The sequence below is a fragment of the Salvelinus namaycush genome, chromosome 1 (assembly GCF_016432855.1).
Source record: "Salvelinus namaycush isolate Seneca chromosome 1, SaNama_1.0, whole genome shotgun sequence".
Lineage (NCBI taxonomy): Eukaryota > Metazoa > Chordata > Actinopteri > Salmoniformes > Salmonidae > Salvelinus > Salvelinus namaycush.
In genome coordinates this window covers 23,919,796-23,944,887 of record NC_052307.1, presented here as the reverse complement: position 1 = coordinate 23,944,887, position 25,092 = coordinate 23,919,796, and the positions used below count along the sequence as shown (strand labels likewise).

The following is a 25,092-nucleotide window of genomic DNA, read 5'->3' as shown; positions in this document are numbered from 1 at the left end:
TGCGCTAATGCGCTTAGCGATGGTGACAGGTGTGCGCATTAACGAGCAGCCTGGTGACCTAGAGGCAGAGAGGGCGCACACGTGACAGTACCCCCTCCCCGACACGTGGCTCCAGCCGCAGGACGCCGACCAAGATGATGATTCCGGGATCAGGAGCGGACCTGTCACCTCTGCTAAGGCGCGGGAACCTGTCGATCCAGCTGAGGTGCAGGAGCATGGCGACCTAGAGCGTCGGAGAGAGAGCATACATGACAGTACCCCCTTCCCGGCGCGTTCGGCTCCAGCCGCAGGACGCCAACCACAGGGACGATCCCGGGGATCAGGAGTGGGACGATCCCGGGGATCAGGAGTGAACCGGTCGCCTCCGCTGAGGCGCAGAAATCTGACGAACCGGCTGAGGAGTGAGAGCCTGATGCCTCGGTCCTGACACCCGGACCCGACATCACCTCCAACACAAAAACAAAAAAACTCCCTGATGCATCCCTTTGGTGAGGTGTCATTCTGTATTATGTTCGTGTCGTGTTCTTGGTTTTGTTGTTTTATTAAAATGTTTCACCTGCACTTGCTTCCGACTCACCGCCTCGTCATTACAGCTACCCTACAGAGTGCTGTTAAGGCTACTGTAGACCTTCATTGCAAAACAGTGTATTTTAATAAAGTATTTAATGACATTTGAATATATTTAGTATAGCTTTATCTAAAAAGGATGGTCCTCCCCTTCCTTCTCTGACGAGCCTCCACTGACTGGGATATGTGAGAAGCATACTGTCTTATGATGTGTATCTATGTTTCCAAGCCCATTGCATTGATTCTATGTAATCTCACAAAGCATTTGCCTCTACAATACAAGTTAATTTGATTGTTAGTGAGTCAATTATATACCAGTAGTAGCATTGTGACCACAGTTAATTCTTAGACAATGGAGCATATTGCAACTAAGAAGACACTCAAGGCCAGGTTGTGATGTGTGTGTGTTTTGTTCTCAGCTATCTCAAGACCCGTGTGAAGATCTTAGTGGACGGCACACTCCTCATCCCTAGTCTTGTCCCAGAGGACACTGGGATTTACACCTGTACACCAACCAATGGGCTGATGACCCCACCCTCTGTCTCAGCACACCTCAAAGTCAAACGTAAGAATTGTGGTTGACTTAGGCTACTGTATGCATGTCTTGATTTCCTGGCCTGTGTGTTATAGTTCATCTCTGGGAGAGTGACTTAGTGTATATATATTTCCTTTGTCTCTCTTAGACCCTGCCCGGGTGGGCCGGATGCCCAGGGAAACGTATCTACCTACGGGCATGAGGGGAGTCATCTTCTGCCCAGTCCAGGCTGAGCCCCCCATGCTCTTTGTCAACTGGACCAAAGATGGGAACAATTTAAACCTTGACAATGTAGGTATTCACACTGGGAAACATGAATCCTAATACATAGAATACATGTCATTGATCTCTGTTGTATTTCATGTTTGTTTTCTCCTTCTGTCTATGTCTGCTCAGGTCCCTGGCTGGAAGGTGAACTCTGAGGGCTCAGTGTTTATAGCCACAGCCAATGATGATGCAGTGGGCATGTACACCTGTACTGCCTATAACAGCTATGGAACCATGGGCCAGTCTGAACCCACTAAGGTTATCCTGCAGGTAAGGCTGGTCTCCAGGCCCCTGGTCATAGAAAACCCTGCTGCCTGTGGGTCTGGATGGACTTAAAACTGTCTTTCCCTCTGCAGGATCCGCCCTCATTCTCTGTGTCCCCTCGTGCTGAGTACCTGCAGGAGGTGGGCCGGGAGCTAGTCATCCCCTGTGAGGCAGATGGAGACCCCTCTCCCAATATCACCTGGAGCAAGGTGAGGTGTCCCTAATAGACACAGCTGATGGAACCCCAGAGAGCATAGCCCTTTCTCTCTGTCTGTTTACGCTCATCTCTGTTGTTGCTCTCTCAACTCATAGGTTGGTCCCACTCCTCGCTCCACATACACTGTGCTATCCAACGGCTCCCTCCTCCTGAAGCCTCTCAGGAAAGACCACCAGGGGGGCTGGGAGTGCCTTGCCACCAACCGCGTGGCCACTGTCATCACTGGCACTGTGATCTTGGTTCTGGGTGAGTTGACCTCTGCATGGAGTAACATGGCAAGACATGCCATTCTGTAGTACATTGGTAAACAGGGTATACCGTTCCACTGGTGTATGCCAAATTGCCCTCCTCATCTTCCCCCCAGGCACCAGCCCTCATGCTGCCTCATTCGTGTCAGTAAGCACCGGGATGAACCAGGCCAATGTGTCCTGGGAACCTGGATTTGATGGAGGATACACCCAGAAGTTTACTATCTGGTTAGTAACTAATCTCAATGTTTTTCAGAATGACACTGGCCATTCACTTCTTTGTCATGGTTCTTAAATCTCTGAGTCCCTCCCTCTTGACCCCAGGGTTAAGCAGGCTTCCAGAGGGAAACATGAGTGGGCATCTCTCCCAGTGCCCACGTCCAAGTCCCACCTGTTGGTGACAGGGCTGCTGGCTGGCACCAGCTACCAGTTCAGTGTCCTGCCTCAGAACAAACTGGGCTCTGGGCCCTTCAGTGAAATCACCTCTGTCAGGACGCAGGGTCAGTACAAGTTTTAACTGACAAAGCACCCTTTAATTTGTCTGTATTGGACACTGATCGACATTTTTTTGTATGTACAAGTCTGATCTTATCCTGTCTCTCCTCCACAGCCCTACCAACAGATCCACCGACAGTGATCACCACTCTATCAACTATCGACCCTCCCTCGTTCCTGTCAATCAATCAGACGGTGCTTGGGATTGTTCTACAGTGGTATGCTCCTGAGTCTCAGGCCACACCCCTCACTGGGTATGTCCTCCACGCTCGGAGGAACAGAGGCCAATGGGTCATTCTCAACAGCGCTGTGAAGGCCAACCAGAGTGAACTACTGGTACAAGGATTACTGAGGGTGAGAGGCAATTATAATTTTGGACCTTGGCAGAATGAATGAAGACACTAACTATTAGATAAATGAGGTGTAGTGAAAAGTACTTTAAAGTACATTAACTGTAATCTGAAGACGATGACTTCCAAGCTTTAATGTGTTTTCAGATACAGTGCCTTGCAAAAGTATTCACCCCCTTGGCGTTTTTCCTATTTTGTTTCATTACAACCTGTAATGTAAATGGATTTTTATTTGGATTATGTAATGGACATACACAGTACAGATCAGGGTTAGGTTATAAAAAAATATCAGAAACTTTGAACATCCCACAGAGCACCATTAAATCCATTATTAAAAAATGGAAAGAATATGGCACCACAATAAACCTGCCAAGAGAGGGCCACCCACCAAAACTCACGGACCAGGCAAGGAGGGCATTAATCAGAGAGGCAACAAAGAGATCAAAGATAACCCTGAAGGAGCTGCAAAGCTCCATAGCAGAGATTGGAGTATCTGTCCATATGACCACTTTAACTTCTCTGGGATAGGTGGGACGGTAGCGTCCCAAAATGTAGCGCGCCAAATTCAAATATAAAAATCAATCTTTCATGAAATCACACATAAAAGGCACCAAATTAAAGCTACACATGTTGTGAATCCAGCCAACATGTCTGATTTCAAAAAGGATTTATGGGGAAAGCACACCAAACAATTATATTAGCTCAGTACATAGCCACAGAAAAACACAGCCATTTTCCCAGCAAAAGATAGTAGTATCAAAAAGCAGAAATAGAGATAAAATTAATCACTAACCTTTGATGATCTTCATCAGATGACACTCATAAGACATCATGTTACACAATACATTTATGTTTTGTTCGATAATGTGCATATTTATATCCACAAATCTCGGTTTACATTGGCGCCATGTTCAGAAATGCCTCTAAAATATCCGGAGTAATTGCAGAGAGCCACGTCAAATAACAGAAATACTCATCATAAACTTTGATGAAAGATACATGTTTCACACAGAATTAAAGATACACTTGTTCTTAATGCAACCGCTGTGTCAGATTTAAAAAGAACTTTACGTAAAAAGCACACCATGCAATAATCTGAGACAGCGCTCAGATTTAACAACATTTCTCCGCCATGTTGGAGTCAACAGAAATACGAAATTACATCATAAATATTCCCTTACCTTTGATTATGTTCATCAGAATGCACTGCCAAGAATCATAGTTCCACAATAAATCGTTGTTTTGTTCGATAATGTCCATTACTTATGTCCAATTAGCTACTTTTGCTACTTAGCTACTTTTGCGTGTCCAAACGCTCACGCAGATGCAGGCAAACATCGGACAAAAACTTCAAAAAGTTATATTACAAGTCGAATAAACTGGTCAAACTTAGTAGAGAATCAATCTTCAGGATGTTGTTATCATATATATCCAATAACGTTCCAACCGGAGCATTTCTTCATGTCTGTATAAGTAATGGAACGCAAGGCGATATCATGAGGAAGGCACGTGAGCAAGAACTGGCAATCTGCCAGACCAGTGACTGAAACACCTCCCATCTGGCCCCACATCACACTAGAGGCTTCATTCAGCGTTCTACAGACTGTTGACATCTAGTGGAAGGCGTAGGAAGTGCAAACAGATCCATATATTACAGGGAATTGAATAGGCGATGACTTTAACATCGACCCTTCTCACTCCCTGTTTGGATTTTTTCTCAGGTTTTTGCCTGCCATATGAGTTCTGTTATACTCACAGACATCATTCAAACAGTTTTAGAAACTTCAGAGTGTTTTCTATCCAATAGTAATAATAATATGCATATATTAGCATCTGGGACAGAGTAGGAGGCAGTTCACTATGGGCACGCAATTCATCCAAAAGTGAAAATGCTGCCCCCTATATCAAAGAAGTTAAGCTGTACACTCCAAAGAGCTGGACTTTACGGAAGAGTGGCCAGAAAAAAGCGATTGCTTAAAGAAAAAAAATAAGCAAACACATTTGGTGTGGGAGACTCCCCAAACATATGGAAGAAGGTACTCTGGTCAGATGAGACTAAAATTTAGATTTTTGGCCATCAAGGAAAATGCTATGTCTGGCGCAAACCCAACACCTCTCATCACCCTGAGAACACCATCCCCACAGTGAAGCATGGTGGTGGCAGCATCATGCTGTGGGGATGTTTTTCTTCGGGCAGGGACTCGGAAACTGGTCAGAATTGAAGGAATGGTGGATGGCACTAAGTACAGGGAATTTCTTGAGGGAAACCTGTTTCAGTCTTCCAGAGATTTGAGACTGGGGCGGAGGTTCACCTTCCTGCAGGACAATGACCCTAAGCATACTGCTAAAGCAACACTCGAATGGTTTAAGGGGAAACGTTTAAATGTCTTGGAATTGCCTAGTCAAAGCCCAGGTCTCAATCCAATTGAGAATCTGTGGTATGACTTAAAGATTGCTGTACACCAGCAGAACCCATCCAACTTGAAGGAGCTGGAGCAGTTTTGCCTTGAAGAATGGGCAAAAATCCCAGTGGTTAGATGTGCCAAGCTTATAGAGACATACCCCAAGAGACTTGCAGCTGTAATTGCTACAAAAGGTGGCTCTACACAGTATTTACTTGGGGGGGGGGGGGGGGGGGGGGGGGGGGTGAATAGGTATGCATGCCCAAGTTTTGTTTTGTCAAAAATATTTATCATCTTCAAAGTGGTAGGCATGTTATGTAAATCAAATGATACAAACCCCCCAAAGATCAATTTTCATTCCAGGTTGTAAGGCAACAAAATAGGAAAAATACCAAGGGGGTGAATACTTTCGCAAGCCATTGTATGTTGCCCAGAATTGTGTTTATTGAACACGTGTCCTTCTTCCCTCTCCCCTGTCCCCTCTCAGGACTGCATTTATGATCTGAGATTGGTGTCTCGCAGTAACAAGCTACTGAGTGAGCCCAGTGAGTCTGTCAATGTGAACACCACAGGTTAGTATCCTTACTGTACAGCCAGCTCTGATCAACTGTATGATAGAAACACTGGTTATGTTATAAAGCTAAGACTATCATGACACAAGGCAAGACCCAGATGCAGACACAGGAGGCAGATGGTTGGAATCTTGCAATATTTAGTAATCCAATAGGGTAAGGCAAGAGAATGGTCATGGACAGGCAAAAGGGTCAAAACCAGTTCAGAGTCCAAAAGGTACCAAAGGGCAGGCAGAATCAATGTCAGGGCAGGCAGGATGATCAGGCAGGGGTCAAAACCGGGAAGACTATCAAAAAGAGAATCGCACAAGGAGAACGGGAAAAACACGCTGGTTGACTTGACTAACATACAAGACAAACTGGGACAGCGAGACAGGAAACACAGGGATAAATACACTTGGGAAAATAAGCGACACCTGGAGGGGATGGAGACAATCACAGGAACAGGTGAAACAGATCAGGGCGTGACAAAGACTAAACAGCCCTAAACATTATGTAACAGTTATATCAATTGTGCTTGGTGATAGTCATGACTCTTGACAGTTGTCATTATGTTGATACATGTATTACGCTGATTGTTAGCCAAAAGCATGGCTGTCTCTACGGTGTTGTTAGTGCATTACTAACACACTGTGCCTGTTGTGGTTGCAGGCATGGAGATGTACCCTGTCTGGCCAGGCTTTCTGGAGTTTGTCCCTGAGCCCTTATTGGCTGGTGTGTTGGGTGGAGTGTGCTTCCTGTTCCTCTCAATCATCCTCTCCTTGGTGACAGCCTGTGTTATGAGTCACAGAAGAGCCCATCAGCGCAGGAAGAGGAGAGATGGTAAAGACTGTTTTATCCTAACATTTCCCTGATACTAAAAGAGAAAGAATTTCAAGCTTTCTATCCATTGAAGTGTTTTATTAGAGGTTATCTTTAAATGGGCAATCTGCAGTTGAAACAATAACAAAGGAATGGAAAGCTGAAAGATGGGCTTGGAGAAATGTTACCACTCATAGAAATAGCTATTGATGCAATGTACTGACCGGCCAAGATATCAAAATTATAGTTTTAAGCATATTGTCATATTGTTAACAAACATTGGAGTAAAACAAGCTTTTATTTTGGATTCTGATTGAGTTGAGCTGAGCTCATGAGGCATACATGTACAGTACCAGTCAAAAGTTTGGACACACCTACATATTCAAGGGGTTTTCTTTATTTTTACTATTTTCTACATTATAGAATAATAGTGAAGACATCAAACCTATGACATAACACATATGGAATCATGTAGAAACCAAAAAAGTGTTAAACAAATCAAAATATATTTTAGATTTAGATTCTTCAAAGTAGCCACCATTTGTCTTGATGATAGCTTTACACACGCTTAGCATTCTCTCAACCAGCTTCACCTGGAATGCTTTTCCAACAGACTTCAAGGAGTTCCCACATATGCTGAGCACTTGTTGCCTGCTTTTCCTTCACTCTGCGGTCCAACTCATCCAAAACCATCTCAATTGGGTTGAGGTCGAGTGATTGTGGAGGCTAGGTGATCTGATGAGGCATTTCATCACTCTCCTTCTTGGTCAAATATCCCTTATACAGCCTGGAGGTGTGTTGGGTCATTGTCCTGTTGAAAAACAAATGATAGTCCCACTAAGCGCAAACCAGAAGGGATGGCGTATCGCTGCAGAATGCTGTGGTAGCCATGCTGGTTAAGTGTGCCTTGAATTCTAAATAAATCACTGACAGTGTCACCAGCAAAGCACCCCCACACCATCACACCTCCTCCATGCTTCACGGTGGGAACCACACATGCAGAGATCATCCGTTCACCTACTCTGCGTCTCACAAAGACACGGCAGTTGGAACCAAAAATCTCAAATTTAGACTCACCAGACCAAAGGACAGATTTCCACGAGTCTAATGTCCATTGCTGGACCAAACAAGTCATTTCTTCTTATTGGTGTCCTTTAGTAGTCGTTTCTTTTCAGCAATTCAACCATGAAGGCCTGATTCACCCACTCTCCGCTGAACAGTTGATGTTGAGATGTGTCTGTTACTTGAACTCCGTGAAGCATTCATTTTGGCTTCAATTTCTGAGGCTGGTAACTCTAATGAACTTATCCCCTGCAGCAGAGGTAACTCTGGGTCTTCCTTTCCTGTGGCGGTCCTCATGAGAGCCAGTTTCATCTTAGCGCTTGATAGTTTTTGCGGCTGCACTTGAAAAAACTTTCAAAGTTCTTGAAGTTTTACGTATTGGCTGACCTTCATGTCTTAAAGTAATGATGGAGTGTCGTTTCTCTTTGCTTATTTGAGCTGTTCTTGCCATAATATGGACTTGGCCTTTTACCAAATAGAGCTATCTTCTGTATACCAACCCTACCTTGTCACAACACAACTGATTGGCTCAAACGCATTAAGGAAAGAAATTCCACAAATTAACTTTAAATAAGGCACACCTGTTAATTGAAATGCATTCCAGGTGACTACCTCTTGAAGCTGGTTGAAATAATGCCAAGAGTGTGTAAAGCTGTCATCAAGGCAAAGGGTGGCTACTTTGAAGAATCTCAAATATAACATATATTTCGATTTTTGTAACACTTTTTTGATTACTACATGATTCCATATGTGTTACTTCATAGTTTTGATGTCTTCACTACTTTTCTTCAATGTAGAAAATAGTAAAAATAACCCTTTTATGAGTAGGTGTGTCCAAACTTTTGACTGGTACTGTGTATAAGTTATATTCTTCAAGAATCAATGAGTATATATAATTAATTTATGTCCAAAAACAGATGTAGCAACTAAAGTATTTTCAAAGCCTATTATTAAGCTGGATTTCCAAAGCCTTGATGACTGGACCAGCTCTCAGAAACTTTCATTAGGTTTCTTTTCATGTAATGCATGTTAATCTATTTCAGTTGACATCATTTTTGTTTATTTTATGTGTGCCATTGTTTTACCTTTTCTCTCTCCTCCAGATCTCCCCTCTGCCTTCCAGAAGAGTCCTTCTCCAGAGTAAGTGTCCATCCATACCAGCATATTTCCCTCATTGCATTGGCTGTTTTTTAACCAACCCATTTTCCATTCTTATGTGCCCTTTTTTGAGAATCATTGCATATTAATGTGTGTTTATCTGCTACTCATAACAATAAGCATAGCAATTTGTAGCCACTGAATGCATCCTTACATATTGTTCTTTTAAGCTTGAGACAATAATATAATAATGCAATATCCTGTCTTATTCTGTTCAACTGAACTCATCACTTCTCCTATGACTCTTCTCTCTTCCTCAGAGCTCGCTCGCCTTCTGACAGCCCTGACAGCGTTCTGAAGATAAAGCTGTGTCCTCCCCTGTCTTTCTTCCCCAACTCCTCATCTTCCCAGTCTGACCGTTCCTCCTTTGATAAAGGCAGCCGTGGAGAGTACCAGGACCAGCGTAGTCAGCTCCTGTCCAGCTCCTCTCCCCCACCCCACTACACCATCTTTGAGAGCCACCTGGGGGGTAATGCCCCCTCACCCTCTGCTCTGGAGTCCATCTCAAGAGGCCCAGATGGACGTTTCATAGTCCAGCCCCTGCTAGAGGGATCTACTCTTTCCAACATGAAGAAAAACGTGAAAACAGTCTTCCTACAAACCCAAACCAATGGGAGAGATAGTGGCACAGGGAGCAATCAGACATCTTTCAAAGACTCTCCAAAGTCCAGCAGTCTGAGCTCTGAGAGGGGAGAGAGAAAGGACTCCTCCCTTACAGTGGAGGTTACTGACCTCAGCAAGCCCCCTGCTTCCCCGGGTAGAGTGAGGGCCATGGCCAGGAACTTCTCCCGTCACGGCTGCTTCTACTCTGATGACGAGCAGGGCATCTCAGAGGCTCTGCTGGAGAGAGACAGCTTCTACTCCGACAGCAGTGAGAAGAGAGCCTGTGACTCCCTGAAAAGATACCATGCTGGGCACCCAGAGGACATCTTCCCCAGCCTGGGCAGGAGAGCCAGACAGCTGGAGAGGGACAGGCATCACCAAGCAGGCTACCATCCCATGGGGAGAGATAGCCAGCTGACCAACGCCAGCACACTGGTCTCACAGATTGATACAAGTGAACAAGAGCGGGATAACCTCAGCAAGTGTCTGCAGTTGGCCAAAGAGAGGGAGGAGATGGAGAGGGAGCTGGAGAACTATACCGCCAGCCAGAGGGCAAGGGAGCGGGAGAAAGAGGAAAGGCAGCCTGAAAAGGCAGAAAGCCCTAACAGGGAACTGGATAGTTCAGGGGCTGAAGATCCTATATGGAAGCCACAAGACATTACCTTACGTCCCAAAGCCCACCGGGCTTCCGGACAGACCCATCAGCTATCGGACTATAGGAGGGCCTGCTACTTTGGGAACACGAGCAGCCCAATGGACCGGCTCCCTTCCCCCTACATCCAATGGGACATCAGCCCAGTCACCTCTATCAACAGCCTTATCCCAGTGCAGAGCCCCTTAGAGAGCACCACACCAAGGTTCCAACATCCTCACCAATGTCACATTGGGTCGGCCATGAAGGACTCGCTACCTGAAGACTGCTCATGCTCCCCAGCCACTCAATGCATCACTCTATCTCTGCTCTCCCCTACATCAGAAAGCCCACCTATTGGTCGAGGAACAGCCAGAAGCAGAGCCAGGTCGAGGAATCCTGACAGAACTGTAGAAAGAGAGCAGGACACGTATCGTAGAAGCTCTATGGTTGTGGAAGGCTGGAGGGAAAAGAAGCAACCAGGGGGAGGTGCCTTAAAACCAAGATTGTCCTTTGCTTATGGTACACAGCATCTGGAGCCAGCAGCTGAAAGTGTCAGATCTGTTTCAGCAGATCGAGTAAGAGCCACAAGTCCTGTTCAGCCTTACCCAGGCACTGCATCATATAGTCTGTCTGAGAAAACAGAGACGATAGATGGCCTTAAGGAGAGAGTAAATCAGAGTCCTTCTAGTTATTCTACTTTGCCCTATGAGCTCCACAAAGCAGGGGCTAAAGGGAAAGTGAGAGATGATAAGATTGGGAATGACCCTCGGAGTTCACTGTTATACCCTGAGCAGGAGAGAGAGTGTGTCAGGACACGCTCCAGAAGGAGTGATAGGGCGCTTTTTAGTGACAGCCCCAGTCGCATTTCCCACTTAACTCTTCTGGAAGAGTGTGATAGTGACCAGTCCCAGTTCTCTGTTGCCAGAGTCTCGGAGTCTTTCAAGAACAAGCAGACAAACCAGGCTCCCAAAATGTCCCCACTGCAGACAAGTGCAATTCTGGAGTATTTGAGCCTCCCGGGTTTCATTGAGATGAGTGTGGATGACTCTGGGGATGAATCTGAACTCACAGTCACTACTTGCCAAAGCGTAGAGCCACAGACAGAGACTTCTCTGGAAGGTAAGCCAGATGTGGTTCCAAAAAACTGGGCAGTTCATGTGCAGGAGAACCTTGAGACAAGTTCATGCCCAAAAAAAGTTTCTTTTTTAGAAAACAGACACTCTGTTGGTCCAGCAGGAACTTCAGAAGCAGTTGAGAAGCCAGCCTATAGATACTCTCTGCAAGTGGAAGCAAGAGATTCAAGCCACAAAGCTGGGATTCCAGACTGGTCAAAAAAACAATCACCTTGTTCAGAACTCACAGGGAGTTATCATCACAACCATGAGCAGTCGCAACCACTGATTAGTCAAAAGACCACAGCCTCAGAGAGACAACTATCGAGAATGGGTATAAGTCCAGTCCAGACGTTGGTTAGTGCAGATAAAAGCATGGCAGACGTTGTGTCAAAACACCCGGACACTTTTGCTGGTAAACCAGAGTCAGCTTCAGAACAAGTCCAAACACTTCATTCTCAGGGCAACAGGACTAATAAAATAGCCTCTAAGATCCATCAACCCCATGCACCATTCATGAAGAAATCTCTGAGCATCGGCCCCTGCAGAACACTCTCAGGCATGGGACAGCCTCGTCCATTTCTGAAGAAGTCCATCAGCTTAGGGTCACAGAAATGGGAGCATTTTGAAAGCCCAAGGACTTATGTCTCAGAGAAATGTTACTGGGATAAGTTCCCAAAACCAGACATCCAGGCCAAGTCCTATAGTTTAGGACGCACCCCTGCATCCTCCTTCTCCAGGCCAGGCCCCTTGTGGCAAGAAGGTGTCCATTTTAGACGGCCGAGTGTAAGCAGCTTGGAAAGGGCTAGGTATGCTGAAATATCCTTGGAGAGGCCTCGGTATGACAGATCCCTAGCCAGTTCTTCCTATACCTACCTCAGCTCCTCCATGTACCCACCAAGTCAACCCCCTGGCTCTGCTAGACGAGACCTATCTGATCTGCGTAGACAGGCCAGTGCTTATCCTGATGCATCCAGGTCGCCTATCACATATCAGGATGCCCTGAGGTCTGTACAGCACATATATGTCCCTATGGATTTCTCAATACCCCAGTACCCACCCAGACCAGACAAGTACCCACCCAGACCAGGCATGAGGGGGGACTACCCCAGACCGATAGAGTCCAAGAGGGGCCCACCGAGGCCCAACCTGTCCCGGATGTATAGCTGGCCCTCACCCTACCATGGTGGCCCTTTCCCACCCGGAGATGTAGACAGTCATAGACAAGCAGAGAGAGGGATGGGTAAGGGGGCGGGGGCCGAGGTGGAGATGAGAGATAACAGGGAAGGAGGGAGGGCCAGTTATGCCAGCCAGAGCAGTGGGAGAGGTAGCGTTGGCCTCCTCCGCCAGTCCCTCTCTATCACTCCCACCCTTCTCAGCTCCCCAGAGACAACTGAGGAATGTGAGACACAGAGACACAGAGCCGAGACGGATCTACTTGAGCGGAGAAAGAAAAGGTGAAACTACCGCACCAGTCCAACATCACACAGATTTCTTCACAGCCCCAAAAATGTAGGATATTGCAAATATGTTATTGATATACTGTTAAACTATTGTTATTGTCCTGTGTATGTCTGACTGACCACTTGTTTTGTGTGTCTGTCAATAGAAGGAACACATCAGTTGATGAGAGTTATGAGTGGGATTCCACTGATGTCTGTGTGGACTCGGAAGTCCTGGAGGCCATGAAGCCACAGGCAGGGGTAGGACGGGGCAGGGGGGAGGGCAGGCATGATCGACCCCGTTCTGCACCTGGCCTCCAGGACCGCCACAGGAATGGTAAGAGAATAGTATGTTATTATTCACCACACTGAATGTATCATATCATGTGTGAATTAATTTGTACCTTTTGTTGTGGTGATGTGAGTTGTACCCATGACTCTCCCATTCCATGCTGTTCCTCTCCCTCCCGCCCGCCTCCCTCAGTCAGTTCACCAGTTTCCAACCCACCTCGCTGCCAATACAGTCGCTCCCTAAGTGAGGCGCGCTTCAACGCACTCCGCCTGGAGTACCAGGAGTACAGGCGCGCTCAGGAAACCTCCTGCACCAGTGATCCCTGCCTCCCCCCCGACACAGACTCCAACTCAGCGCTCCTCTAACCGCCTGCCCACCTTGGTCCGTTCCTCTCTGCCTGCTCCTGCTACCCTCTCACCTTCTCTTTGACCTCTCACTGCCTGCCTTTGTCCCTGACAGTTTTCTTCCCTCTCTGTTGTGAAATTGTACATTCACTTTTTCCTTAAATTTTAAAACGCTGTCTTTTTAAGCAATGCACAATTTCACAACAGATGCATGAAAATTGTCAGGGACAAAAGCAGGCAGTACTAGCTAATGGAATGATAATCTTGCAGTATTTTGATGTATTGTTTGTCCTGGGAATGTATTTAACAGTGTGCTGTATTCTATCATTTTGTGTTTCAGATATTTCAAAGAAAGGAAGCAAATAGTTTCTCAGATGCACAGAATACAGCACTGTGGTCCTCGATAAATGCTGGATATCTTTATTGAAGCTTCATGATACCTACTTTTTATATGTACAAAATCCATATCCTCAACAGTTCAACTGGATCTTCTGTGGACAGAACAATGTCAAAAGTATAACCAACTGACAGACCGGATATGCTGCTTGATCATATGGCTCACATTGTACACACCAATTGCCACAGATATTGATAGTTGTGTTGTGTGCCATTATTATTGACACAGAATAATACTTTGATCTGTTTGAAGCCTATTATGAGATGCTGGATATTTATATTTCTTGTGTTTTGTGTAATCAACACAAACACTATTTTGCATTTAGAGTCACCAATCCCCAAGGGAAATGGATTGTGCTTTGAGTGAGCGAGGCTTCATCTTTGTATTGCATCATTACCTGGGTAGAAAAACTTTTAAAAATTAATTTCCCAATTACAATCTTGTCACAGGTGAATCTCCCTCATTTATGTGTTTGTAATAATCCTCAGTTTTCTCAGCAGAGTATTTCAGACTAACAGGAAAGTGTTGAGTGATTGCTTGTAAGAGTTAACAGTGTAAATGTGTTCATGTACTGTAGCCCTAGACAATGAAACCTTATATTTTTGGTACCATTAAAAACTCAACATCCTAATCCTCGATCATATGAAAAAGAATTCATGCTGACATTTCTTGACTTGAATATCTTATGTTGTTCATGTCAGGGAAAGGTTGTGTATCATCTTTGCTTTACCTTTGTCAAAAATAAGGTAGTTCACCGTTCACAAATATGGTTAAACATATTCCCAAATTAAGCATATATTACATTATTAGAGATCAAGAATAACAATATGGTTTGAGATTAAGTACTGTATATATTTTAATCATCTACATCTTTCTTTTTTATCTTTTGTACAAAATTACAAGCATAATTAGCATTATTGTATATTTATTAACATGGGTTTTGATATGCAACAATGTTTACATGCAAATTCACATCATTGATGTGAAAACCACACTGTGAATATACTCAATTAAGATGAATTATATGTTGGAATAAGAAGTCTCCATTTATTGTTGTACATTTTATGCACAAAATTGTGTCCTGACTTGTTATGTAATGACAAAACTGTACTGGAACTGTTTTACAGTAACCAAAAAATAAAAAATAAAGGAATCGAAGCCTGTACTATACTTAAGGAGCGGCTGTAAATCTGTACATTTGGAGCACATCTGCATTTTTTAAATACATTGTTTTATGTTTTGTTCCAACTGGGTTTAAAAAAATATATCTGCACATTTGGTTGTTCTTATTGTCATTTTTATATGTTTGTATTGAATAAATGGTTTTATTCTGAAAGCACCAGAATGTGACATTATTATTTGACATTGAAGTATTGAACAGGGTCCTGAACTATCCAGTTTACACTCATGTTCATTTTATTGGTCACAGTTAGTGAGATGGAACTCAAGAGTGTATCATTCACAGACTTTACATCTTTACTTTATTCACAGCCAACACACTTGGTTCAAAACTGAGGGATGCATAATTTGTGATGATAATGCTGTGTCCTACTGCACCACTCTTCTCAGACGGGATCTCAGCACAGCTTGTGCCTTCTTCTGCCTCTCTGCTATTCTGGAGTTTAGGCTCTGTTTGATGGCTGGCAAGATTACTCTTTCTCTCATGCCAATCGGGGCTGGGGGCCTTCAGAAGGCAAAAATAATATTCTTATTTTAAGTAATATCATGGAGCACATTCAATAACACTATAAATAGCATGACTGACTTACAGTTTTTTTGGCAGCGACTTGAGAGTTAGTTTTGGAAACATTCCAATGTCTTTGTCTCTGAAATAAATAATTCAATATGAAGACTATTTTAGGGATGAGTTTTTCCAAACATTTTGATAAATTGTGTAGACTATTTCACCTGTCTGCATCAGAGAGGTAGGCCTTGGTCAGTGTGTAAGCCTCTTGGGACATTTTCTTGTTGTTGACTATTATGTCTTTGAGGATGGCCTTCACGCGTAGCAGCTGAAACACAAGTTGAGAGAAGAGAGTTTTAACATTCTGAGATTAAATGTGACATGGTGTTCTTACATTCTGACATGGAATGAGAGCAGAACATGATACAGTAGGGTCCTCTCTGTAGCCTACCTCCTGGGACTGCAAGTTGTTGTTTTTACAGAGCTGTCTGATGATGACCTCACACTCCTGCAGGGTGGGGGCATAGGGGGAGTGAGATGGACCACCATCAATCCGCAGGGGAAGCAAGGATGTGATCAACCCCCTTTTTGATTTTGCATTTAAATCTGATCTTAAAAGATGAGATGTGCTTGCTGTATCCACTCTGCATGCGAGTGTGCAGGAAAATAAAGAGAATGTTCAATCAACACTTCCACCAAAGTCTTATTATATTAAAAATATTTTAAAGAAAGATATTATATAGGTGTTAAGTGTGATGATTACCTTAGATTTGCTAATGGAGATGGCAGACCATGCAGAGGATGGCTGGTCTGCTCTATGTAGCTGGGCTGTTGTGTTTGAGATCTGCATTTTGGAGATACTAAACCACAAGGGGAAAGGGGGGGGTATAAGAATACATTTCAATAGGGAGGGACACTTACAATTTATTCCCCAATAGCATGATGGTGTGGGAGGAAAAAAACTACAGAAGAAAATATCACTCATACCTTCAGATTGTTGTGGCTCCATTATCGACTGATAGTGCAGTTCTGCAAATTGAATAAATCAATTATTAGGGCTGTTACAAGACTATTTAATAATACAGTAGCCTACTAGGATACTCATGATGCATTTAACTTTATACCTTTATTTTCACGTTTTAATTCTTCGATTTCCTCATGCAGTTTCCTCAGTGTTTCTCTGTGCTGTTTTTGTAGGAATAAAACATCCTTCTTCAATGATGCCACTCGTCTAATGTCAGAATCCATGGTGCATTGAAAAGTGAAACTTTCTCTGTCCATCAATTGTGGAGGATTCGGTGGCCAGTCACGTGGTAATTGTCGGGGACAATCTGACATGGGACCAGTGGGGCATGTTCCGGACTGCTATTTTTTGACATGATAGTAGAAAATACAACACGCCTGACTATTAGCTAACGTACCACTTAACACTATATATGAATATGGCTAACAATGTTTGCCATTTTAAAATGGTAAAATCAGTGCTTGACTTGGACAGGAGCTCACCGGAATGTAGTGAACTACCGGTACCTAAAATTGTCTACTGCATGAGTTAGTGCACTTCTTATAGAATATTAGCTTAAAAGTATTGCAGAGTTCGTTCACCTAAATATAAAAAGTACCGGCCCAAATTAAACAAGTACCAGCACCTATTTCAGTCCAAGCTCACCACTGGGTAAAATTAGGCTACATATCTCTTAGCAGCATGGTAGCCTAAGTTCATAGCACCAAGAGCCACACATGGCAGAGGACCACGATCATGAAAAAATACGTAACTTTTCAGATAGGCCAATAGGTCCTGATTAGGCTGTTTATGCTAACATTTCTCTTATCTTAAACATTTCAGCTTCAAAAGACGACTCCGCACTGCTCGACTTACTTCCTGGTGTCTCAATTTTGCCTCCCTTCAACGAAACAGTCGTTACCATAGCGACCGACAGTCAGCGTAGATCCTGTTAAATTACTAGAGGGTTATTGTCATAATCCCTAAAAGTTCCAGAATGGAGTTAAAATGACAGCCATATTGGTCAATGAGAACTCCAAACCAGTCTAATTGGAATAAATGGCAGTAGAGGCATAACCTTGATTTTATTTATGCAGGAACATAAAAGTAAGGCATTATATCAGAAATTGTGTAATATAATTATTGTCAACCTAAAATATTGTCATCTAATTATAAATACAGTTTAAATGGGTTTCATACACATTTTCTGTATAAATCTCCTATAAAATATATGTAAACAGACCATAAATGTCTGCATTTTTGTTTTCTTGGAAAACTGTGTACGCTATTATATAATACAATGGGTGCGTTCGTAAATTCGCTCGGACTCTCTTCTGAGTGTTCCAGAGCGCAGAATAACTGATTAATTTACCAACGCTCAACACCGGTTGAATTTGGCCGGTGTCAGTAAACATCGGCAAAAAAGCTTAATTAAATTGTTGCCAGCAGCACAGTTACAGTCACCAACGCTCTGGATACCATGAAAACAGCCTAACCAGCTCTGCTAGGGCAAGTAAAATGGTTAGAGTGAGGTGTTCTCTCATTTATGTCTAGAAGTAGCTAACAAGCTAGCTAGCTTTAGCCAGTTAGCTTGGGTGCTTGACTGCAGTTGTGAGGTCAGAACGCTCGAATCAACCCTACTCCTCGGCCAGAGCTTCCAGGTTGCGCTCTAAACACTCCGAGAGCAAAACGCTCCGAGAGTGAAACACTCTGAATTTACAAACGGACAATCTGACAACGCTCTCAATTTACGAACGCCCAGAGCGCACTCTGAGTGCTCTCTGGCACTCCTGAGTGAATTTACGAACGCACCAAATATCAGTACTTGTTGCATCGACAACTTGTCCAAGTCCTATCAACTGATCAACTGATTTCAGCCAGTCTATTGCTGTGACTGCATTGTTTGAATGGAATGCTGGCATATTGGCAGTTAATGTGAAACATTTATGGAATCATTCCTCTAAAACTGTCTGGATAGCTAGCTAACAAACATACAGTGCAGATACATTCTTCAAATTCATTATTTTACACAATATCTTATCACAGCACAGACAAACCATGTTTGACCAACTCCCTGACCTTTATCCCATCATAAGAAGGTTCATGTCCATTCTAGTATTCTAAATCCTAATTATATTGTAGACCACACATGGCTCAAGACATCCACACATGATTGCATAAATATTGTGTGCAGCCTACATTTGAATAGCAGTGGAGGCTGCTAAGGGGAGAATGGCTCATAATAATGGCTGGAATGGAGTAAATGGAATGGTATCAAAAACATGGTTTTCATGGGTTTGATACCATTCACTCCACTCCATCCATTCTACTCCATCCAAGCTATTATTATGAGCCAATCTCCCCTCAGCAGCCTCCACTGTAATGGTTTATTTCCAAAACATCATATAGGTCAATTTTTAATGTGTTTTTTCATCAGAAATAAATGCTTATGGGTAGCTAGCTACCTTTATGTGTCTTAAAAATATTACTCTTCTCAGATTTTAAATTCATAGATTTTAGACATTATTTGGCAGTGGTAAACTACGTGTAGTTCAACGAGTAATTTAATTACATTTTGCAGTAGCTTGGTGGTAGTTGGAACTAAATTCAAATTTTGGTAGTATTTTCAGTAGTTAATTAGGATACTTTTTTTGCCATGTAGAGGTATAGCTACAGTCGTATGAAAAAGTTTGGGCACCCCTGACAATTTCCATGATTTCCATTTATAAATAATTGGGTGTTTGGATAAGCAATTTCATTTTGATCTATCAAATAACTGATGGCCACAATAATATTTCAGTAGTGAAATTAGGTTTATTGGATTAACAGAAAATGTGCAATATGCATCAAAACAAAATTAGACAGGTGCATAAATTTGGGCACCCCAATAGAAAAATCACATCAATATTTAGTAGAGCCTCCTTTTGCTAAAATAACAGCCTCTAGACGCTTGCCATAGCCTCTAATGAGTGTCTGGATTCTGGATGAAGGTATTTTGGACCATTCCTCCTTACAAAACATCTCCAGTTCAGTTAGGTTTGATGGTTGCCGAGCATGGACAGCCCGCTTCCAATCATCCCACAGATTCTCAATGGTATTCAGGTCTGGGGACTGGGATGGCCATTCCAGAACATTGTACTTGTTCCTCTGCATAAATGCCCGGGTAGATTTTGAGCAGTGTTTTGGGTCGTTGTCTTGTTGAAATATCCAGCGCCGGCGTAACTTCAACTTTGTGACTGATTCTTCAAACTTATTCCCAAGAATCTGCTGATATTCAGTGGAATACATGCGACCCTCAACTTTAACAAGATTCCCAGTACCGGCACTGGCCACACAGCCCCACAGCATGATGGAACCCCCACCAAATTTTACTGTGGGTAGCAAGTGTTTTTCTTGGAACGCTGTGTTATTTTGCCGCCATGCATAACGTCCCTTGTTATGACCAAATAACTCAATCTTTGTTTCAGCAGTCCACAGCACCTTATTCCAAAATGAAGCTGGCTTGTCCAAATGTGCATTTGCATACCTCAAGCGACTCTGTTTGTGGCGTGTGTGCAAAAAAGGCTTCTTCCGCATCACTCTCCCATACAGCTTCTCCTTGTGCAAAGTGCGCTGAATTGTTGAACGATGCACAGCGACACCATCTGCAGCAAGATGATGTTGTAGGTCTTTGGAGGTGGTCTGTGGGCTGTTTTTGACCGTTCTCACCATCCTTCACCTTTGCCTCTCCGATATTTTACTTGGCCTGCCACTTCTGGCCTTAACAAGAACTGTGCCTGTGGTCTTCCATTTCCTCACTATGTTCCTCACAGTGGACACTGACAGCTTAAATCTCTGCGATAGCTTTTTGTAGCCTTCCTCTAAACCATAATGTTGAACAATCTTTGTTTTCAGGTCATTTGAGAGTTGTTTTGAGGCCCCCATGTTGCCACTCTTCAGAGGAGAGTCAACGAGAACAACAACTTGCAATTGGCCACCTTAAATACATTTTCTCATGATTGGATGCACTTGTCTATGAAGTTCAAGGCTTAATGAGCTCACCAAACCAATTGTGTGTTCCAATTAATCAGTGCTAAGTAGTTACAGGTATTCAAATCAACAGAATGACAAGGGTGCCCACATTTTTGCATAGCCTATTTTTCACATCTGATTTAATTTCTTACAACTTAATATTGCTACACTAAAAATCTTTGTCTGGACAATACCCCAGTACTCAGCTTTTATTAGAAAATGAATGGCATGCCACTGTGATCATTTTCTGTGACGACAGAGTAAATTATTATGCAGCCTCAGAGGGGTGCCCAAACTTTTTCATACGACTGTAACTACTGTAACTAAATATGGGTGTACGGTAGGTAAGAATTTTCTTTCTTCAGACCTGCCTAATTCTCACGTGAAACACTTTTTGTGAGCTTAATTCTCACTTTGTGTTTAAAGCTGCAATATGTAACTTTTTTTGCGACCCGAGCAAATTCACTTTGAATTGAGTTGTAGATATCGCTCTCATTGAAAGCAAGTCTAAGAAGCATTAGATCTGTTCTATGTGCGCTATTTCAACACTACACTATGCTTGTTTTGTCACAAAAACTGAAATTAGGCTAATTTTAGCAACCAGGAAATGGCATAGCGATTTCTGCATATTGCATCTTTAACAGGCAAAATCACATATTGTTAACATCTGACTACAGTGATCTGTTCTTGCAATTTGTACTCTATGACATTTCAGATTTAGATACATTTTTACCAAAGAAGTTTGGAAGTAGTGAACATTTTTTCTAAGTAACTTTAGTTAAGTAAACTATTTTTCTTAAGAGTAGCTTTAGTGTAGCTTAACTTCTTCCTGTATGAAGTAATTGGTAGCTTGGTAAACTATTTCTTCAGAGTAGTTTCCACAACACTGATTTCAGATGTGTGTATTAAAAATTGTTTTTTGTTGCAAAACACTATAGCTTAGATCCATTGTTTAGCTGGAATGGAATGTTCATATCTTGTATATTTTAAATACAGATCTCATATTACTGTATTACTGTATTATTCAATTGCATAGTTCTTAATTAAAACATTTGACTGTGTAAAACCTTGCAGCACTTCTTTTTTCTCTCAGAGGGAGGCGGACATATATCATTTTGCAAAAAAATATGATTGTCTCTCTGAAATGAAACCATTTAGTGATATGTATTTGTTTGAAAACTGCCATTTAACAATTCCATGCCATGATTATATGGTGTAGATTTTCCCCCAATCTCTTTCATAAGTTCTTTAAACCAAAAAATGCTAAGTTTCCAACATATCTGAAACTACATATATAGTGTTTTGGAATGAATCTCTTCATCTTTAGTTCTAAGATTGAATGCAATTAGTTAAAACAAAATTGGACATTTATTTTTATTTAGAATATGAACATATAAACTGTCCACAATATTTTACTTAACATTTCTACACACTTATGAAATTAAAGCAGAAAGACTAAAATAAAAGAAACAATATCAAAATAAACAATAGAGCAACAAATCACTTGTACAACTAGATTATTAATCACATGAAAAAAAAGGCTGAATCCTAACACAAATTGAGATTACTTGTGTGAAGTATTCCATCCCAAAAGATTCCAATAAGATTCTCACAATCCTGAGGATCAGGGGGAAGAACTCATGCACAGACAACACACATAACTCAAGTTAAGTAATCACAAAGTACAAATAAAAGTTGTCATTCAGTTGGATACATTTGAGTGAAATGATTGAATTTATGAAATGACCAATGCATTGTGGACAGAGGATGAGTCTACATCTACAATGGCATGCTACCCTGTTTGCCAGTTGTTAAAAAGAGAAAATAATGTTCCTCTATTTGTCCAACATAAGAAAAATGTGAATAACGTACATTGCAAAACCATGAGAAACTTTACATTTCTCATTGGCTTTCCATGAATTACTTTCATAACAATTTGGGCCTCAATCACTGGCCATGTTTATGTAAAATAACTTTTTTTTACTACTACTGTGACGAACCAATCTTACTTAATATGGAAAACCTATTGACTTCCAAGTTCAGAACTGCACAACTGTTAAGACTAAATAAAATGCAACAGTGCCTTGCATTCACGTAAAAAAAAAAGTTACCACACCAGGGAGACAGTTAATAAATAATGGTCCATTTCAATTGAGAAATAAATGTCTAAAATTCAGTGTATGTTTAACCTTGGTGCCTTTCAGGTTTAACTGATAAAATGTCCAATTATAATCACATGGCAGGTCATCAAGTCACCAAGTTCACTCAAATGATTGATGTTAAGCGGTCATTTAACACTTCAAACCAATGCCCAATACTACTGCCACACTGTGGAAAGCCCAAACTTCCGAACTTGACCTTTGTCAAGCCATGACTTAAAACACTGTCAAACACTAAGTTGAGTCTCACGCCACATCTGATCATTCAATAAACCAGGTGTAGACCCAAACCGTACAACAGTTCTTAAAATAACGCCCCATATATTACCCGTTTCTCTTGCTTTACATGTAAGGGTCAAGTCCTTAATGCCATATACATGCAAATTCCTAAAAGCCAAGCTTCAGTGGTGAAAATAAGAATCAAGTATTGAATCTCTGCCACCGTAAAAAGAAGCTTTCATGCACTCAAGCACCCACAATCAAGAAATAAGTGTGTCCATTTGTGTTGATGTTGATTATAGAAAGCAGAGTATTTGCAGAGAATATCCATTGGGTACAGTTTTTGGATCACATATCTGTAGGTGTTTGAGACAAGGCCAATAGACATGCTCATAGAGAAGCATGGATGTAAGAGAAAGAAGTGGCCGGGCTGGCTACATTAAGGCGTGTATGCAGGAGGCGGCTGGAACTGGTTGGCAATGTCATAATCGGCAGGATATGTTTCACTGCTCTCCTCCATCTCCGAGAGAAGCTCTAGAGCCTGCTCCTCCTCCTCTGTGGGGTAGTGGCGCAGCAGGTTGGCAGCTGTGGCCAGAATGGAGGCTCCGCCAGCCCCCGCCACCAGGTAGAAGCTAATGGCAAACGTGACGTAGATGAGTGATCCGTGGTACTTCTTGTGCTGCTGCTGTAGCGACAAGATGAGCTCTGAGGCCCAGTAGCAGAACCCGATTACTGTGGCACACTGCAGCACTAAAACCATAAAAAAAAATAATCAGGCAGGGGAAAAAGGAAAGGGATTATTTGATTTCCATTGTTTCTACTAGGGCCAGTATTGTGATACTCATGGCAAGGAAACAAAGTATCGTGGCAAGGAAACAAAACAATTTATTTTGAACTTATTTAGCAAAACAGCCCTAACGTTGGAAACAAACATCAATATGTCATCCAGAGTCACATGTATTTATTTCCAAGCTATAGCACACACTATTTACATACAGCAGGTTTTTAAAGGACCAAAGAGTTGTCTGCTTTGTGTTTTCATTTTTGCCATGGGAAAAATATTGCCATACCTGCACTAGTTTATACTTTGCCTTGAAATCGTTTTCACACTTTAGCTGAATAGCTAATTTCCTCTCTTGTCCACAGCCCAAACCCATTCATACCTGTGAGAATGTGGGCAAATGCGTATCTGCGGGTGATCTTGAGGGCAGGGTGCTTGGGCCCAAAGACATCCAAAAGGAAAGCTATCAGGCTGCATAGGATGCCCAGAAAGCAGAAGGCAGCAATGACCCTTAGCAGCAAGATGGTCTGGGAGTTCACACAATAATCTGAAGAAGAAGTTGGTGATAGTTAACACAAACCACAGGTAGTAGGTGCTTTGAGCCACTGTTGGCAAAATCATTACTTACCCTCCAGGAGTTTTGGGTCAATGTATCCCAGGACATCAGCCACTCCAAGCTCCTGCTTGGGACACGTCCCTCCATGAACTCGGACCCAAGCTGGTTCGGCCAAGGCCGTACATAGAGCCGTGATGGACAGTGCTCCGGGGAGGGCAGATGCCAGGCTTCGCTCTGGCTGCTTGGGCAGTGCGGTACCTCCTCTCCTTCTTCGGCTTCCGGGGACAGTGGTACCCGGTGGTGCATACATTGTCATCCAATCCACACTTGGTCGTCAACCAGGAGTCAGTGCCTGATTTATAGCTATGCTAAGTCAGTCTTCAAATGACAGACAGCTTTTGTTTTGACAAAGCGTCCTTCTGTCTGTGAAATTATCAGCTAACTTAACTAAAACCGATAACGTTAGTGTAGGTCAACTGGTAACAATGTGTCAAATAAATAGGTTTAAGTCTATTCACAATGCGCAATCTCTTAGCTAAATTACTCAACAACAAAACAAATTGACCAATAATTTTCAGTCTAGCTAGCTACAAACCTCAGACCTCGACGTAGGCCTGTTAGCAGCAGAAGCTAGCTAGCAGTCTAAAATCCTAGTTGATTTACTTCAAACAAATAGTAACGTGAACTGACACCCATACTATATCAAATCTGAAGACATGATACTCACAATCTGTTCAAGCAATCTAAAACGCCCAAAGGAGGACTTATACTAACGATATTACGCTAAAAACAAAAGGCAGCCAAGTAGCTAGCTATCTTCCTGTAAAATTGTTTCCTTGTTCATCATCACTTCTTTTTAGATTTAACGTTTACACCAGACCAAGGTACATTTGTTGTTATTACCGCCACCTACTGGG

At 42.6% G+C, this 25,092-nt stretch overlaps 3 protein-coding genes across 4 annotated transcripts in view; 1 reads left to right on the top strand and 2 right to left on the bottom strand.

The window, feature by feature from the left end:
- igsf9b (immunoglobulin superfamily, member 9b) overlaps window positions 1-15,101 on the top strand; it is a 55,963-nt gene extending 40,862 nt beyond the window's left edge. The window contains exons 7-21 of the mRNA XM_038997718.1: window positions 987-1,132; window positions 1,251-1,393; window positions 1,499-1,639; window positions 1,726-1,842; window positions 1,946-2,096; window positions 2,215-2,326; window positions 2,423-2,598; window positions 2,709-2,947; window positions 5,833-5,917; window positions 6,569-6,739; window positions 8,884-8,920; window positions 9,199-12,744; window positions 12,897-13,066; window positions 13,214-13,402; window positions 13,706-15,101. Of these exons, the coding sequence (XP_038853646.1) occupies window positions 987-1,132; window positions 1,251-1,393; window positions 1,499-1,639; window positions 1,726-1,842; window positions 1,946-2,096; window positions 2,215-2,326; window positions 2,423-2,598; window positions 2,709-2,947; window positions 5,833-5,917; window positions 6,569-6,739; window positions 8,884-8,920; window positions 9,199-12,744; window positions 12,897-13,066; window positions 13,214-13,386 (5,407 nt within the window). The 3' untranslated portion in view covers window positions 13,387-13,402; window positions 13,706-15,101. The remainder of the gene's footprint in view (window positions 1-986; window positions 1,133-1,250; window positions 1,394-1,498; window positions 1,640-1,725; window positions 1,843-1,945; window positions 2,097-2,214; window positions 2,327-2,422; window positions 2,599-2,708; window positions 2,948-5,832; window positions 5,918-6,568; window positions 6,740-8,883; window positions 8,921-9,198; window positions 12,745-12,896; window positions 13,067-13,213; window positions 13,403-13,705) is intronic.
- A 91-nt stretch (window positions 15,102-15,192) lies between these two features.
- On the bottom strand, window positions 15,193-16,694 carry LOC120051074 (coiled-coil domain-containing protein 74B-like). The gene is made up of 6 exons (XM_038997704.1): window positions 16,571-16,694; window positions 16,434-16,475; window positions 16,210-16,306; window positions 15,898-16,090; window positions 15,671-15,774; window positions 15,193-15,446 (listed from the first exon to the last, which is right to left on the bottom strand). Exons 1-6 carry the CDS (start codon window positions 16,692-16,694, stop codon window positions 15,311-15,313), a joined length of 696 nt encoding a protein of 231 aa, XP_038853632.1. The 3' UTR covers window positions 15,193-15,310.
- A 5,115-nt stretch (window positions 16,695-21,809) lies between these two features.
- On the bottom strand, window positions 21,810-25,041 carry LOC120066080 (transmembrane protein 127-like). 2 transcript variants are annotated; one of them, XM_039017305.1, is made up of 4 exons: window positions 24,903-25,039; window positions 24,248-24,527; window positions 24,002-24,166; window positions 21,810-23,588 (listed from the first exon to the last, which is right to left on the bottom strand). In XM_039017305.1, the coding sequence occupies exons 2-4, from the start codon at window positions 24,489-24,491 to the stop codon at window positions 23,278-23,280; spliced, it is 720 nt and encodes a 239-aa protein (XP_038873233.1). In that variant the 5' UTR covers window positions 24,492-24,527; window positions 24,903-25,039; the 3' UTR covers window positions 21,810-23,277. The 2 variants fall into 2 exon arrangements, with proteins under 2 accessions (XP_038873233.1, XP_038873148.1); XM_039017220.1 differs by having other exon boundaries at window positions 24,248-25,041.
- Window positions 25,042-25,092: the final 51 nt, after the last annotated feature.

Excerpts from the sequence above, each read along its gene's own strand:
- LOC120066080 (XM_039017220.1), bottom strand. The coding sequence starts at position 24,491 with ATGACAATGTATGCACCACCGGGTACCACTGTCCCCGGAAGCCGAAGA. Across the intron at positions 24,167-24,247 it reads TGACCCAAAACTCCTGGAGG|ATTATTGTGTGAACTCCCAG; the intron begins GTAAGTAATGAT and ends CTTCTTCTTCAG. Across the intron at positions 23,589-24,001 it reads ATTTGCCCACATTCTCACAG|TGCTGCAGTGTGCCACAGTA; the intron begins GTATGAATGGGT and ends TTATGGTTTTAG.
- LOC120051074 (XM_038997704.1), bottom strand. The coding sequence starts at position 16,694 with ATGGATTCTGACATTAGACGAGTGGCATCATTGAAGAAGGATGTTTTA. Across the intron at positions 16,307-16,433 it reads GGAGCCACAACAATCTGAAG|TATCTCCAAAATGCAGATCT; the intron begins GTATGAGTGATA and ends CTTGTGGTTTAG. Across the intron at positions 16,091-16,209 it reads TCTCCATTAGCAAATCTAAG|AGTGGATACAGCAAGCACAT; the intron begins GTAATCATCACA and ends ACTCGCATGCAG.